General features: G+C 37.3%; 3 protein-coding genes and 1 non-coding gene across 4 annotated transcripts; 1 reads left to right on the top strand and 3 right to left on the bottom strand.

Annotated features, from left to right (window-relative positions):
• Nucleotides 1-2,274: 2,274 nt before the first annotated feature.
• LOC103339240 (putative methyltransferase PMT7) lies at nucleotides 2,275-7,436 on the bottom strand. The gene is made up of 7 exons (XM_008242511.3): nucleotides 6,926-7,436; nucleotides 5,962-6,376; nucleotides 5,124-5,413; nucleotides 4,256-4,639; nucleotides 3,680-3,926; nucleotides 3,424-3,562; nucleotides 2,275-2,687 (listed from the first exon to the last, which is right to left on the bottom strand). The coding sequence occupies exons 1-7, from the start codon at nucleotides 7,089-7,091 to the stop codon at nucleotides 2,529-2,531; spliced, it is 1,800 nt and encodes a 599-aa protein (XP_008240733.2). The 5' UTR covers nucleotides 7,092-7,436; the 3' UTR covers nucleotides 2,275-2,528.
• Nucleotides 7,437-8,699: 1,263 nt separating this feature from the next.
• Nucleotides 8,700-11,216, bottom strand: LOC103339284 (pentatricopeptide repeat-containing protein At4g35130, chloroplastic). Its single transcript, XM_016796219.2, has one exon. It carries the CDS (start codon nucleotides 10,799-10,801, stop codon nucleotides 8,936-8,938), a length of 1,866 nt encoding a protein of 621 aa, XP_016651705.2. The 5' UTR covers nucleotides 10,802-11,216; the 3' UTR covers nucleotides 8,700-8,935.
• A 124-nt stretch (nucleotides 11,217-11,340) lies between these two features.
• Nucleotides 11,341-11,551, top strand: LOC148914833 (small nucleolar RNA U3). Its single transcript, XR_016123025.1, has one exon. It is a non-coding gene; the product is annotated as a small nucleolar RNA U3 (small nucleolar RNA).
• A 527-nt stretch (nucleotides 11,552-12,078) lies between these two features.
• On the bottom strand, nucleotides 12,079-15,783 carry LOC103339241 (nuclear intron maturase 3, mitochondrial). Its single transcript, XM_089043210.1, is given in 3 exon segments — nucleotides 12,079-12,647; nucleotides 13,289-14,867; nucleotides 14,870-15,783. Coding segments are annotated over 2 exon segments (2,295 nt in total). The 5' UTR covers nucleotides 15,693-15,783; the 3' UTR covers nucleotides 12,079-12,647; nucleotides 13,289-13,395.
• Nucleotides 15,784-17,634: the final 1,851 nt, after the last annotated feature.

The following is a 17,634-nucleotide window of genomic DNA, read 5'->3' as shown; positions in this document are numbered from 1 at the left end:
GCTGATTATTGATTGTTGAATATGAACTTAAAAAGAATTAATTAATGCAGGAAGAGATTGAAATTCCTATCATTAATCTTTTAATTGAATGACTGAAAAATACAATGCACCAATGCATTGATCGTACTACAGAATTTTACCCATATCATTCTCAGCCTTTTGTTTATATATCTAAAATGGTCCGGCCAAAATTAATTTTCTATCGCTTTCGTTTTCTTTAATATACCTTTATGGATTAGACTGCTAATTACCCAGGTAATGATACCATGTGTCCAGAGCTCTTTTGGTCCAACGACAATTTGTTTTTTAATTTTATGAAGGTCCAACGACAATTTGAAACATACAGAAGCAGATATATATTTTGTATATGTTAGTTTGCGGCAAAAGTAACATTCATGGCACATTTTTACTATATATAGTCATTTGCTCCCCTGGGGGCTGCGATGGACCAAAATTCTATTGAACTGTATGTATTAGTTGCGTTTGGTTATGGATTCTGGCCTAACAGTTATTTTAGGTATTGAAAAAGGAGTGATTCGAACACAGGACCTCAATTGCAGAATAATTGCTTTTAACCACTTAAATTTTAAACGCTTTACTAACGTAACGTCAATCATATTTATGATACCCTATATTATAGGCTTACACTAACTTCTTACTTCTTTTTTAGGAGGTAACTGATAAAACCTCAATAGCCACTTATTTATCAAATACAAGTCTGTGAGCTAAATTATGAGTGCATGGAACAATACACGTTTCAGATCATTGAATTTTCCTAGTTTATAATACACAGTGGAGAGTGATCAATGTTGATGTACTTGATTACACTAACACCAATGATCCATTTGCCACGACGCGATACAGTTGAATTATTTAGTACATCTTTAATACATTTATGATCAAGAAATTATGAAAGCCATAAATTCGAACTGGTTCAGCACACACCTAAGCTAAATAATCTTTATCAGACCAAAAAAAAAAAAAAAAAAAAGCTAAATAATCTTTTGTACTTGTTTGAATAAACATGTGGCCCAAAATTAGGGTATATTTCAATTTGTCCAAATATGCCGATACACGCACAGAACAAAAATTGATCGTATAATAGTCCTCGTGTTGCTACCCTTCTTTCCCCCTTCCGTGTAATAAAAATAAAAAATAAAATAGATCCCATAAATAAATCCCAACAGCAGAAGCAAAGCAAGCAAACCTTAAAAGCCAGAAGAAGCGAGAATGAGGCAAGGCTATCAACTGCAACTGAAATAAATAAATAAATAGTGGGGTAGATAATCATAATATATAAATATATTTATGTTGGGGGGCAAGGGGGACAAGCGTGGGGTTGTCTTGTCATATCACCTTAGTATTAGTGGCCTACCCCTCCTCTCCTCTTTTGACATTTCTATAAGAAGAGTAATGGGTTAGCTGAGCTCCTTACCTCCTGGTGCTTTTTGAAATTACTAGATTGGCCTCCCTCCTTTTTTGTTTTGTTTTGTTTTTTTTTCCTTTTTTAAGATGAAGCATGTATCTTTGTATGATACAATGGTAACATGTATTAGGAATATTGCGATGAATATCATGTTTGAGTTAAGCAGACGAATTCTCATCTTCCATTCTCTTTTTTGTTTTATTTTTAAATTTTCACGTTATGTGATTTCATATTCGTCTTGGTAAGTCTGCTGATATTTCAATCCGAGAATTCCAATTACACCTCCTGACGTTCGGACACCCTTTATTCAAAACCTCAAGCAGTGTAACTGAAATTCTTCCATGTCACAAGTTCTACTTGTAGCTAGTCCTCATTTGGTTATGGGTGCATTTTAATTGATTTAGTTTTCCAATTTACACATTTCCACAAATATGTTAAAGATGTCATTAATCACTGTGTTAAATATATTTGACTATGCTTAGTATGTGGGATTAGACTAGGCTAAAATGTTGAATTAGATTGAATTGGACGAATAACAAAACAACTAAAAACCTATCGAAGGAAGATCTATGTCTAGCCCAAACCCACACACTCCAGTAACCCAGTCCAGCCCACTATCAATCCAGCTCGCACAAAGCACACTGAAAAGTGGAAAAGAAAGAAGAAAAGTAACGTACAAACACTGTATAATAGTAATCCAGCTCGCATACATTGTAGTGGCGTAATCTTTCAGTTTAACCTTATAATGTCATCTAAATCCTTAAATTTGGACCCTAAGAGTAGCCGTAAAGCTGCCTTTTACTATTCTACCTCAGGCAGTTAAAGCTTAATTGTTTGAAGAATAAGAATTAAAATCAAATTTCCGATTGATAATTGTTAAAGCATAAAAGTGCAAGTCAGACTGGGAAAAATTGTTCACTGGTTTTACTGTGCTGTACACATTACATTAGGACATGACATGGTAAGCTAGCAAGGAATACATTCTACTAAAGACCTGATTTCATTCTACCAGGTCATTAATCATACAAAGATACAGGAGTGCATGTATATCATGGTACAAGCCTGCAACTTATATTCGCAGAGCTCTGTATGCTGGTACAGTTCAGATGATTGCCCAAAACTTCTTCCTACAAATTAACACAGTTTCTGGCTTCTTCTCTTTGTTTTCCAGCAAATGTGATTCAACCTCCCACAAAATTTTTGGAGCAAGATCCTGGATCCTTGATGTAATGGTTTCGTCGTCTCTAATGACAATAAATCCCTGCACATTAACTCACTCAATGTAATTCTGTATCATAAGCCACTAGGAACAGAAAGGAGTTACAAGAGGCATAATTTCGTCGCTTGACAAAGAAGTTTTTCTTAACTATATTAAAATTATATACGATGTTGTCTAATCGCAGAAAAGCTCAAGTTCGCACTCCGTGTGAAGAAAGTACTGACTTCCCAATAAATGTAGGGTTACAACACTAAGTCCTTATCCATTTGCAAAACTGCTGGAAGAATAACTAAAGATTTATATGAAGACATCTGAAGTATGTGTTTGCAGATGGCATGGTTTTGTTGGACACATCTAATGAAACACTTGTCACAAAACTGGAAGAAAAAAAATATGAACTCAATGCATTAGAATGAAGGAGCTTATGAAGAACTAGAACTAAGACAGAATATACGGAGTGCAAATTTAAGAGACACTGAACATCATAATAACTATATTACTCAAACAAATCACTTCTGATATTAAGAAGTAGAATAAGGATGCAAATGATAAACAATGGAAGATGAGAATTTATGTCTGACTCCATATGCATGGGGTAAAGGTGAGGATAATGATGATGAAACTTGGAATAGAAACTTAGAATGCGAAAGTAATTATATTGCCTTGCCATCCTTGAAAAAAATTGTTCTTCTTTCGTCGTTCTTAATATTCCATAACCTATGTTTTTAATACTTCAATAGAAACAAGCATAAGAGATGGCATTGATCGAAATTATTACCTGGGGTCTTATTATCCTGTCCATCTCCAAAAGGATATCCTCCAATAAGCAACCTTCTCCGCGGTTCTTGTAATGAGAGAAGAGATGGTTGGCATGTAACAGATCATAGGTGCGTGGATAAGTGGAAAATGGTTCACACCTATATTCAGGACAGATTAGATGCCATTCTTTTGATTGGAGTACCAATTTGATCACAATTTAACTACATTTTGTACACTATCTACTAGCAATAGGTAACAGGTAAACAAGAACTTACCAATCATGGAAAGCACCAATCAGACCACGATTATAAATGGCAGACAAGGTATTCTTCATGCTTGAAGGAACTATATTCATCACCCATGTAGGCGAAGCATTTAAGGCCACAGCAAATCCACCACAAAAAGCATTCATGTCCATGACATTTCGGATTTCTGTCTTATTGACATTCAGCAACCTCCAGTAATGTCGAACTTGATCTTGCCAAAAGATGGTCTCTGAAGTAAATTCCTCTTGAGTAACACCTGTTATAAGCATATTTACGAGGGGTGTAATCAGACTGAATAACATTGTTTTCCAATACATCCAGAAAAAACATAAAGAAAGTGAGACACTAGTAGTAGTCCTTCTCATGTATCAGAGAAACCTAAACTTCGGGTCCATTATTGTTATTTAGTGTTCTATCCTATGCATCAAATTCAGCCTTACGTATAACTAAGGAGGTAACAAAAGCATATTTAAACTAAATAAAAAATAAAATAAAAATTTATTCAGGGGATTTTTTATTTTTTTAAAAGAAGAAAATGAAAGCGAAAGACAAAAGCTTATCATATGAAATAGAGAAGGAACAAACCTATTCTGCTAAGACTCTCAGTGTATACCGAAAGGCGCTCAGATCTAGAAAGGAGTTTTGGAGAATCTGTTTGTGCACCCCTTACTTGTATACAATTCTTCAGTGGTGTATTCCATGATGACTTGGAATCATCCACAGCATCACATAAATTTATAAGCTTCTGTTCAGAGTTGTGCTGGAGGCACGACAGATCATCTTGTTTAATCCAGATTGCAGTCTGAACTTTTCGAGCAATGAGTTTCCAGCACATTGCTGAAGTCAGATTCATTAGCTTCTCCCAAATTAATGGATAGTTTTTAGTCGTTTTATAAGCAGGTGGAGCTGAATAGACAAAGTATCCATTAGATCGCAAAAGGCGACTCATTTCTTTTAGTAAAATGCCATCTGCACAAAACAAATTTAAAAAAAAAGAAAAAAAAAACACACAATAAGCAAACTTTATGGACGCATACAAACATATTAATAGAATAACATTGTAAGGTTTCAAACCCAGAAATGGCAAAGCAGCCTCACAAAATCTAGCATATTGCATAGTTAACTCATACCTCTCATAACATTAACAGAAAACCAAAAACAAAACAAAAAAGCCATTATCTAGTTCAATGTTTAACATATCCAATGAAATTTCCTTTTTTGAAGCCATCACATATTGATAAAGAAACTGAGATGCCAACGGATTTTGGTGTTGGTGGGAACTGTTGACAAATTTTCAATTTGTTTTTTGGCTGGCATTATTCCTTGTCAATTTAATGACTAAATCAGCATGCTGTTATGACTTTAATAAACAAATTTGTAGTAGAAACCTAGCTATGGGACCTTATGGACATCAACTCAAAACCAATGCATGAAGCTTAGGATAGAAAAAAACCATTTTCATGCCAATCAACTCGACACCGAGAACAATGAACCATCTCAAAAGAGCCAGTGGGATATGGCATTTGTTTTGTTGCTATAGCAGAAATCATTGCACCAATGCCTCGCTCTAGAGCAAATTGAATTTGATTCTCATGGCCGTCCTTTGGAGCAAAGGACATTGTTTGTATACCCGAGGGAAGAAGAAAAGCAGAAAAGCTGGCAACCCCACAACCGACATCCAAAACTTGAGTGACCCCTGCAGAACATAGATCACCTGTTCCAGTTGTTATCATATCTCCCAATCTGCAAAATCCAGTAAAGCGAATAAACAAACTGAAAGCAATGTATGCACATAAAAACTTCAAATATCTTGAATCAGGTCTAAACTTCATACCCGGTGTTTTTCTTCCCCTGCAAGCCTCAAATTTATCTTGCAAGGACTTGAAAACAATTAGCCTCTTATCACTCAAATAGCTTCTTTGGTCTCTTCTTAAATTTCAAATGCAAAATTTTGTGGCCACAACTAAAAATTGCTCAGATGTCCAGAATTTCATGTTAGGTGAATTGACTTAATTTGTAAATTTTCTTCATTTTCTTTAGGTGCTCATTTGGCTGTTGACCTTTTCTGGGGTATAAAATAGGTTATGTTGGTACATTTAGGAATATGGACTTTCACAGGTTGCTCGAATGAATTCGCATTCGTTAAAAATAATTTCACACCAATGATTACTTGAAGTTAGCTAATAGATAAATCATCTACCTCAATGCCATAAATACCAATTAGCAGGAATGTAAGAAATGAAAGACATCAAAACGAGAATAAGAAAAGTAAGCAAGTTGATTGCAGATACCTTCGAATGTACTCAGCTGCGCCATGTTTAAAATGCGTACCACCACCAGGGAACCACCAGAGTTGATCCTTTTCATGCACCCAATTTTGTCCTCCTTTGACTTGAGCAAGATGTGTATGATTCACATTGCTTCGCCACACATAGTCCCTGCTGGTAGGCCATCTTATTGGTATCTTATAATCTCTTGGTGGAGGAACCAAGCAGAACAAGCGCTTTTCAATTGGAGGGCAGTGCCTTTCTAGTTCTTCTTTTCTACTAGTGTCCAAGTTTGGAAGCAAAGTTTTTACATAAGAGACATCGTGGCAAGGGATATACTCATTATAAGTCAATGGGCATACATCCATACCAGTCTCTGGGATCAAAAGTGGTGTTCTTCTGTAAGTAAGAGCAACTTCATTTGTAAATGTCGAAGTACCTGCAGCACAATTACTCACAAGAAGTTCAGTTCCACCAGCTCAGACCATACAGAAACAAACAGCTTTAGTAAACAAGATTACAACTAGATGTCACCTTTGAAATTAGATTTCAAATGTTACTAGAGCTTCAGAAATACAATGAGATTCCTAATTTGAAAAGACGTATCATTGAGAATGAAGTCAGTCACTATCAAAATTTTCACCACAAATATGCATTTTTATTATAAAAAGAAGGAAAAAAAATAAATAATAAGAAAGGTCCCAATCAAAACTTACAATTTCTTACAGCTTTCTGAACAGTGAACTAGTAAACAATGGTCATTAACTTTGAGCTCCAAATTAAACATGGTGTAACATTATATACTTCAGTTTATAGGAAATAAGAAACAAAAACTGGATTCTTGAACAAATGTACTAAGAATTCTTCTGAAAATTTGGTTCAAGCTAACTCTTTTTTCCCCAAAATAAAAAAATGTTTCTAAAATGCATGCATAAAACCTTCATTGGTCTGAAAAACAAGCTCAGAGAGAGAGAGAGAGAGAACAAACCAGGAGATGAAGAAGAACTGATGCTAAGTTGAGATGCATAAATTGGAGCATTATTTCCAAAGAGAGTTCCGGCATAGAAGCACCCGACCATCAATAGCAGAGCCACCACTATCATCTGCCACGATTGGAATTTAAACGCTGAAAACACCACATTCCCACCCCCCATTTCCTGAAATCCTCAATTGGGTTGCTCCTGAATTCCCAAAATCAACGGGATCCAATGGGAATTTCGGGGGTGGGCTTTGAAGTATCAGTATATCAAACTTGGACGGCTGGATTTCAATGCTTTAATCTAACGGTCCAGAATAAGTTGGGAAGAAAAACTAATAAACAAATTCAAACAAAATTTCAATTTTACACATATGACAATATCCAGAATGGGAGGGGATGGGGGCTGAGGGTGGATAGGAAGGGAGCTGCGGTCGGGGATGCTGCGGGAGAGCGGGGTCAAAGTTGGATGGGGAGAGAGAGAGAGAGAGAGAGAGAGGAGGGGGAGTGGTGAGTGGAATGCGGTTTTTTATTTATTACAATAAACATATCATGAAACAGATCACGAAAGAATTAATAAAACAAATCATAATTAATTAATCTCATTTTGACTGTTAAAAAAAGTCACTTTCTAATTATGATCCAATTTTACACATGACAATATCCAGAATGAGAGGGGATGGGGGCTGAGGGTGGATGGTTTTTATTCAATTTTTACCTATATCGATAATTTTTCGATATTTTCATTGAAATTTTCATATTTTCATACAATAGATATTTCCGAAATCATCAATATTTTAGACCGAGAGTCTCAAGAGACAAAATCTCATATGTAATTTTTTTAGATTTCTTTCACCGTGGAGAACAAGAAGTCCAAACAGATCACTGCATCATCACAAGGGATGCACGTGACAGCGATGACTATTTTTCTTTTTCTTTTTTACAGAACTTTTCTTTTTAAACAACAGTGGGTGAGAGGTCATCCGAATTTAAAATATCTTCCAATATTAGAAGAATAGATATACACACATGAGTTAAGTTATTTGACTAAGGCAGTGTACCCGAGTTCAAACCCCCTTCCATTACAGTTCAAACTCCTACATAGAGGATAAGTATACTGTCTTAAACAACTAGCTTAACCTATGTCCACAAGAAATAGATTTGTCAACAAAAGTTTGTGTACCACTATTATCCGCTGTCAATTCATTCCAATAAGGGGACCAATTCATATGGATCGACTCCAAACATCACCCTTCTTTCTTGTATATATGCAGATATCCCACGTGCTGCCTTTGTGAACCACGTGCTGCCTTTGTGAACCAAATTTCTGTGAAAATAAAATATTTGAGAGAGACGTATTGATTTCATATGGCACTAGCCACATTCATTTGTACTTCACCACATGTTACAATAAATGGAAACTAAAAAAATCAATTAACAAGTACATGAGTTTTCGACCTCAAAAAAAAAAAGATTACATGAGTTGCAGCCAAGCAGGAGGTTAAAGCTAGGTTCTTATGGTATTTTTGGATCTATTAACTACTCAAAAACAACTTTCAAGCTCACTTACTCTATATATTGGATTTTGAGTCTCTGCATTTAGATACCGTGCTATGCACAAATATATAAGCTAATGTGTTGTCAGATCAGCTACTCATCCATAACAAGACTCATTAGAAGCCTCAACATATAAAAGCCTCTAATTCAGGACTAGTTTAGCTGTAAATTGTTATCCTTGATTAGCTTTAGTTAGAATGGGTTAGTGTATTAAGTATTAAGGAACAAATTTGTGCAAAAGGCTTGTATTGGTAATGAATTATTAGTGAACAAAACCAACCAGTTCTAAATTAGAGAATTAGCTCTCTAAAAGTTGATAAATTCCATCCCAATACTTCATAAATCCCATCAACTTGATGGTGTGGTATATCTCCAGGAACAAACCCAAAGATCCATCTTCCTTGAGCCTTCAATCCCCTCCACCCTAGCTTTTTTTCTTACCTCTCCCCTTGGCTTTTTTTTCTTTCAGCTAAATCCCTGTGCCATCCTACTTAAATATTCCAACACTTCATAAATTGCTTCCATTTGATGGTGTGATCTATCCCCAGAAACAAACCCATAAATCCTTCCTTCTTCGGCCTCAATGCAGCTCCACCCCGGCTTCTTCTTTAGATCCCTCTCCTTCATAACTCTCCTTATCTCTTCTACTTCATCCCACTCTCCAACACTAGCTTGTGCATTACTCAATAGAGTACAATACCCGACATTATCAGGTTCTAGTTCCAACAGCCTCTGAGCTGCAAATTCCCCCACATCTCTACGACCGTAAATTCTAGACCCTGAAAGAAGAGCACCCCAAATCCTACTATCTGGAAAAATAACCATTTTCATAATGACCACTAAGGCCTCTTTGAGCTTCCCGGATCGACCCAAGAGATCAACAATGCTTGTGTAATGGTCTAGGTCAGGTTCGATACCAAACTTCCATTTCATGGAGCAGAAAGCTTCACAACCTTCGGTCACAAGGCCGGAGTGGCTACAAGCAGATAATAAGCTTAATAAGGTGACACTATTTGGTTTTGTTCCTTCTCTTATCATTAGATCAAACAGTTTCAAGGCTTCCAAACCAAGTCCATGGCTCCCATAGCCCTCGATCATAGATGTCCACGCCACTACATCTCTGATCAACATTCTACTAAAACAGACTCTAGCCGTAGATATGCTACCGCATCTTATGTACATGTTTATTAGGGAGGTTTCAAGATGAGTATTGCACTTCTTAGCTTCACAAAAAGATTTCCTTATTATGCAACCATGAAGTCCTTTTCCTAACTTCAGAGCCCCTAGGTTTGCAAATGCATCAACTAGGCTTCTTAGTATCTCAGCCCCGGGTTTAACACCTTCAGCTTGCATTCGGCCGAACAACCTAACAGCCTCATTGAAATAACCATTTTGAATAAAACCAAACATCATTGCACCCCAAGTGATGCTGTTTCTATGAGGGATTTCTCTAAACAGTTTATCTGAGTTTCCCAATTCCCCGCACTTGGCATAGAAGTCCAACAAAGATGTTTGCAAGACGTCGTCGCAAAGCCCACTTTTTGTTGCCAAGCAATGCAAGCTTTCACCTTGGCAAAGAATCCCATGTTTGGTTAATGCTGATATAACCAACGTCAATGTCTCACTGCTGGGTGCTACTTCACCCTGCATTTCATGAAACAAGTCTCTTACCTTTACAACATCCCCTCTCCAAGAATAAAAGGAAATACAAATATTCCAGGAAACAACATCCCTTCTATCAAGTTGGCCAAAAAAATCTTCGACTTGGTCAACGGTACCTAATTTAGCATACATTCTGAAAATTGAGTTCTGCACAGACCCATCACCTAGTAAACCACTCTTAATCCCATAACCATGAAGTGGTTCCCCATAAACTGAAATTTCAATGTCACAACAGCCTTGCAACATGACCAGCATTGTCACGGCATTTGGTTCCAACTCCCTCCTCATTTCACTGAACAAACTAAACCCACAGGCAACGTTTCCTTCAGAAACATACCCGGAAATCATCGATGTCCAAGAAACCAAATCTCTCTGACGCATCTCATCAAACAGCTTACGAGCATAATCAAGTCTTCCGCATTTCACATACACATCAATCATTGTATTGCCAACATATACATCCATTCCAAAACCCATCTGAATTGCCACACAATGAACCATTCCTGAATATGTAGCATCACTCCCAAGCAACAAAACCGCCCTATTTACAATCGGAAACGTGAAGCAATCATGTGAAACACCCAATTGAAGCATCTTTTTGTACAGCAACAGAGCCGAACCAAGCAGACCCGAGTCGACATGAGACTTTATGATCAAATTCCACAACATTGTATTTGGTTCTTGTATTGATCTGAAAACCAAAGCAGCGCTCTCGACGCCATTGAACCGAGAATACAAAGTGATCACCTTTGAAAGAAGGGAAGGGGGTTTGAACCCAGTTGAGACTAGGATACAAGCATGGACTTGTCTCAGGGTCTGAAGGTCCTGGCATGAATCCAGCACCGAACCTGAAGAAATTGAAAGAGAAGGTGCGAGGTTGTGGTAGGGATGTTTCAGGTGATGGGTGTGAAATAGAAGAGGAAGTTTTGAGGTTGGAGAGAAGAAGTTGGGACGTTGAAAAACATGGAAATGATATGAAATCTTGAAAGCTAAGGACAAGGACTTGCAATAAAAGTGTGCAATTCTTGGGAGTGTTTAAAGTACAAAGATTTGTGATCTCAGTCTGGTCCAGAACGAGCACCAGTGCAATGAAAATGAAATGTATAAAAATTAAAAAATAATAATAAGTTCAGAGTGCTAATTGTCCCACATCGACCAAACACCGAACATGGGAACGGTTTATATAGTTGAACATGTGACGACAGAACACGACCTTACTTGGACAGGATCTGTTCTATAGGATCGTACCTCTGTATCCTTGATTTCTAAGGAGACAGGAATCCCAACCTGGTGGATGAATCATGACCGTGCGATCAGAGCGTGATTAACAGCTTCTGATTCTTCGGAATCCTGAAGCAGCAGAGGATCGTTCTCAGCTTGGTGACTGGCTGGGGTGGTCACACGGTTGTCTGACAGGTTCCCCTCTTTTTGTGGTTTTTTTTTTTTTTGGTCGATTTTCTTGCTCAATTTTATTATTTGTCTTTGTTTGACCAAAACTTGGATAAACACATTTTTATTTGAGATATTTATATTCATTCTTAGCATTAATATTATAAATTAACCTTGCACTATTTAATTTCTATATACACCCAAAAAATAACAGCTGACCATATTAACTTTAATTTTGATTATTAAATTACTTTGATACCTAATTGAGTATTTTGAGTATATTTATAAGATTTTGAAATTTAGCTTGTTTTAAGAAATTGATGATAGTTTTGTAATTTATAAGAAGTTAAAAGCCTCTTTGTTATGTTATAAATGAATCATAAGTATGTTTCTAAAGTCTATTTTATATAGGAATTTTTTATAATTTGAGTCCTTATATTTGGTATAATAGGGAATCACCCTTTTCATTTCCTTGTTCGTTACAACTCATTGATAAATTTCGAGTCCCAATATTGACTGTAAAAACATTTCTCCCAAAATACTTTTACATCTACTCGGAAAATGAGAATCTTATCTCTCAATATTATAACACCAGAGTGAATGAAACTCAAACTATTCCTCAAGATAATAAACTAAGCAACACAAGAATTGTTACCTCTTTGCTTCCATAAACAATCTAGACACAAGGGATCCATCAGTCAGTAAAGATACAGACTCGATCCATCAGTCACAAGAATTGTTACCTCCCGGGGAAAATTATTTTTTCGTAATTACCACACTAACTCTACAACCATCCATTTCTTTGTGTGTGATCTATTATCTCCTTCTGAAACCATCTTTAAATGATATGACACCAGAAGTCCAGCTTTCTGCTAATCTGCCCTTCTGAATTTCCATTTTCTGTTATGCATCTACAGAACAAAAATATCACAAAACGGGAGATATCCCTGCATCAAAACTCTCTAGCCATTTCCCACCTGGTGTTTGCTCCACAAACTTTTGAAATCCCCAACATGAAATTCAAAACTTGATTTTTGAAGGGCCTCTTACCCATCTAAGAAAACTACAAAGAACACCTCCATACAGCCCAATGTCAACATATTCGTAAGCGAGAACCCTCTAGTCTCTACCAGTTGCAAAACCAGGAAAAAGTAGTTAACAAGTGACAAGTTACAAAAGTAAAAGGTAAGCAAGATGTCAAATATTTTACAAAAGCAAATTATAGATGAATACGTCCCAAAGCAAAAAGGGTAAATCATGACAGGACAAAGGGTGAACTTGAAGATCATACAAGATATACATATCGTTGTAGATCTGTAAAATAAATTGCACTATTCTTTTTTACCAAAAATAGATTTACGCTTTCATTGCTTAGGCTAACGGCATTATTGGTAACATCCAGCAAATTTATAAATCACATAACAAGATGCCAAGGCAAATCTATCCAGCACAATTATGAAAACAAAATCTGGTTTCCATCATCACAAAACGAGATACTGGAGTATGCAAAATCTAAAATTTCAGTAGTAGGGAGATTTTTGGCAAGCTGTTTCATCAGTTAAATTACCATCCAAAAAGGCCTGTGAGAAGTTTTCATTTACTAGGACGAATTGTTTAGATAGCTGCAATCGCAACTTTTGAAAAATTTTACACTGGGTCATCACTTCTAAAAATGATGATGTACTAATAACACATTTCCTGTTAAAATTACATGGGCAGCTGAAATTGCATTATACATCAATATAAAATGTAATGTACATCACCCACCTGACTTCAGCATATGCAACAATTCCCAAAATCTGCGTGGATCAGCAGCAGCCTCCAGAAGACAAGAACCTGTGGTAAACAGATACTAAACCAGAGGAATGTAAAACTCAGCCTCCATCCACAAATGAAGTGCAATCAATGTCCTGAAAGGTGATTCTCCCCGTGTATAAGTCATGTATGTGATCAGGACAAACAGGGAAGCATTTCAGATTGAGACTTTGATTAATTGCACCCATTCCAGGGACCCATTTCTTTTCATCCACAGGGTTCACATTCAAGCGATTTTGCAATAGTCGTACACGATAAACAACAGTATCAGTTTTGTCACAGAAATGAGCAACACAAGAATATGGAGGCTCATCAGAAGCTAATCTAATCAAAGCCAAAGAGAACGTCCCATCCACTGGTTTTGGATCAGAGAGATTTTTATCTCCCATCATTTTCACCTGCCTTTCTGTGGGGAAGTGCACTTCTTCATTTCCATTTATATCAAAGACTTTCAAATCTTTAGTAAAATGTTTCAGGGCTTCACGTTTGGTGGATTCATGCTTTTCTGCTAGAGTCAAGATACAAGAGAACCTCAAGTGATAAGTCACAACAGTTTTGACCATCTTGAAGTTATGGCAGCAGCAATAAAATTCCAGCCATCTTCTCCCTATACCCGCATACCACTTAATGATATCAGTATCTTCAAGAGCAGTTAGTAAAGTAATTGGCCTGGGACGACCCATATGATTTGTAAAGCCAATCAACCTAACCATTTTTCTAATAAGTTCTATGGGTGCATCAGCTTTGACACAGAGCTTTGTCAAATCCTCAACTGTACCCTTAGCATATTTCTTCTCCTCTTCATCTTTTATTCTCCTTTCTTCGTCCTCCAGTGCCCTTCTAGCTTTGACTGGGTTTAAATGCTTGTCAACTTGCTCTTGGAAATTATCATAAGCATCAACAAGCTCTTGAGGCAGTTGATCTCTAATGTGCCTTAAAGAGAGAAAATTACCTGCCGATAGCTTGCGGTACCAATCCCAACGCTCCTCCAAAGAGCCAAGGTACTCTTGCACCGTCTCATCAGCCCAGGTTCTGAAGATTTCTCTGACTTCATTCTTAATTTGATATTCAAATTTAAACCCATCGCTTCTCTTCAACTTCTTATAAACATGGCTCATGATTTTCAATCCCAATTTCTTCCTATTCCTCTCTCTAGCATTTTTCAATTCCTGAGCTCTGACTTCCTTCTGTCTAATGTACTTTTTTTGTGCTCTCATAGCCTTTTCTGACATAGGAGGATTCAAAACTGAAGGTTTTACTGCCTGTAATTCCATGCCCAAAAAAGCAATCTTCTCAGACACCGCACTATGAATAGCTGTTTTTATCCCATCCACCTTCAATTCCAGTATCCCCTCTATGTGCTTAACAACCCAGTTCTTTAAATCCATTGTCAACATCTTAGACCCGGATGTTATCACTAATATTTCATCCAAGTACCTAACTGCATATATCTTCACTGGCTTGTAAAACACACCATCCTTCGAAACAAGCTCATTTGAATCAAATTTGGGATGCTCCTGATTCTTCTTAGACGCATTTCTTGAATTTCTTTATCAAACCCATTGAAGTAAATATTTATCAAAATTGAACTCAACCCACTTTCCTGAGGAAACCCTCTTCCAAAGAAGCAACCACCCAATTCAATTCTCACCGCACCGCATTCAAACAACCTCTTTATAACATTAATCAAACTCTCATCCTCTATTTTCTCTTGCATAAACATGCATAGCTTATTTACATGTTGTTGATCAAACTTTTCGCGGGTAAAGCTAACTGTAAACCACCAACTGGGGTTCTCTACAGAGTTCTTAAGGTACCTAATGGCCGTGTGCCTGCCCATATTAACACGACCACCATAAGAAAACGTCACAAAGCGTTCATCATAAACAATTCCCAATACCATCCTAATAGCTTCAATCAAAACCTTCAATTTCAAGTTAGGCAAGACCAAAGACTCACCTCTATTTCTTTGGGCCGCCATCGTAACACTGCAAGCTCCAATATCGAACCGATTCTCGAAGAGCTCGCGACCCATTTCGTGGATTGAGAACCGCTTGGAGACCGAGTCGAGAAGGGACGGGCTGAGGCCATTTCCATTTGGGGCTTGTGGGGTGGTGAGGTTTTGGCAGGCGGCAAGGAGGACAGTGGGCAAAGCGACGACGTTTTGGAGAAGGTTGGTGAACTTGCCATGCTTGTAATGGCTGAGAACTAAGGATTTGAGTTGGGATTCTAAAAGGGGCTCTGTGGAGTTTGCGTTTGGGTTTGGTGCTGAAGTTGAGAAGAGATTCAGAGGAATGCAGAGTGAAGGTTTGGGATGAAATGGAATGCGTATTGTTCTTCTGAGGTTTATGAGCATCGAAGCTAAACCTCCACTTCCAAATTGGCTTCAGAGCGAGTGTAAATTTCAGAGAGGAAAAGCTTTTTTTTATTTTTTGTAGGGAAAATGGGTGGGACTGTGAGAAAGTACCCCAAGCTCGTTTTATGGGCCCGTATAGTCCGCAATTGGTCTTACAAGGTTTTGAGGAGCTAAATGAGTGGGCCTCTATAAACTATTATGAGTCATTGGGTGGGTTCACTTCGTGCTTATTTTGTGAGGGTTCAAGATCTACGTCAATTCACTATCATTTGTTTCAGGGTTTTTGGGTTCAATGGTTTTTGAACTTTGCCTTGATTCACATTTCGGTTCCTCAATTTTCAAAATCATTCATGTGGTCTTTTAACTTCAATTTCGTTAGGACGAATGGTCCTTCAATCAATTTTGTTAACTTTTTCTGTTAAATTTGAGCATGTGCATGGCACATGATGTACTGTTGAGGGTCAAAATCAAAAATTACTTCACTCCTTGGGTACATGGGCAATTCCTAGTGCACCCAAACCCAACACCCACAACCCCATCATTGCAACTTAACTCTCCCCATCCATATATCTCCCACCTTCTTTGCAATGGCTTATGTCCCTCACTTTATGTCATATCTTTTGTTGATGAAAACAAATGGAAATTTTTTTTATTTATAATATTTCATCATGGGGAAAGAGGGATTGGGACTAGGTGGGATGGTGAGGGTGAGGGTGACGAAGGCTTGATGGTTGTTGTAGGTTGTGTGTTTAGGTGGGGTTGGGTTGGAGAGGTTGTGGCTACTGTGGTGAGAATAGGAGGAAGGTTTTTTGGTTTTTATTTTTTTGGGTGAAATGAATATTCATATGGTGGAAATTAAAAATAATACAAAAATACCATTTTGCCCCTACATTTAACAAAAAAAAAATTAAAAAAATTGACAGCATGACCATTTGTTCTAACACGAGAACGATTTTGGAAATTGAAGGACCAAAATGCGAACCGGGTCGAAGTACACAAACCATTAAACCTTGTTTCATGTATTGAAAGTTTCCATTTCGACCAAAAAAAATAACCGACCGAACTGATTCAGTTCAATTGATTCTTTTGAAACTGATTGATTTAGTCTCAATTTAATCATATTTTGATCAATTTTGGTGATTTGACGAATTGCATTGAATTTCTATATTCTAAAACGTACATAATTGGATTGAATTATTGATTTGCTTGTGAGAATCACATAAACTCAAGGATGGAGATGTCATGTTGATATATTCGTTTGTATTGTTGAAGTTTATCAAATGAAGTTTCTTTTTGTTTGGGTCTTTTTCGTTCGAAGGCTCGTCCGGGCTTGTTGATTCTTGGATCACCATAGAATGATGAATGAAGCCTTTGTTGCCCTTTTGTCTGAGTTAGCGAGAACTAGGCCCAAAGCATCCCGAGGGAGAAGCAAGTCCTAGGGGAGTACTCTGTTCTTCTTCCAGCGGCTGCATATTTTGTACTGATGTTTCCGGCAGCTTGACGAAGAGTTGAAGATGGCGCATTAATGTTACACAGACTTGACATGAGAGTTTGCTTTGTGAATTGAGACACTACTAGACTAGACATGAGAGGTTAGGTGTTTCAAATACGAGATAGAGCTTTTTGAGAGAGAGAGAGAGAGAGAGATAAAAGATGGGTGGCTTGAGTAGATTTCCAATAGTTTGACGAAAGCTTTGTCAGGCTCTTGGGTGGCTTGCCAAAAGAGAAAAAATGGAAGAAATGGAATAACAAAGCTTGAAATCGAAGGGTTCCAGAGGTGAGTGGTGATGCTTGCTCTCTTTGGATATGTTTATGGGAGGGAGATGAAGAATATGGAAGAACACGGCTTGAGATTGAAGCTTCCAGCAATAAGTAAGGATGTTGCTTGCTCTGGCTAAGTTGAAGATGACTTGTTGATGTTGATATGAGATTATATGAGCTT

This window comes from Prunus mume, linkage group LG8 (assembly GCF_029339155.1).
Source record: "Prunus mume cultivar Tortuosa linkage group LG8, ASM2933915v1, whole genome shotgun sequence".
Taxonomy (NCBI): Eukaryota; Viridiplantae; Streptophyta; class Magnoliopsida; order Rosales; family Rosaceae; genus Prunus; species Prunus mume.
The sequence above is the reverse complement of the archived record's forward strand: the minus strand, read 5'-3'. Positions and strand labels throughout refer to the sequence as shown.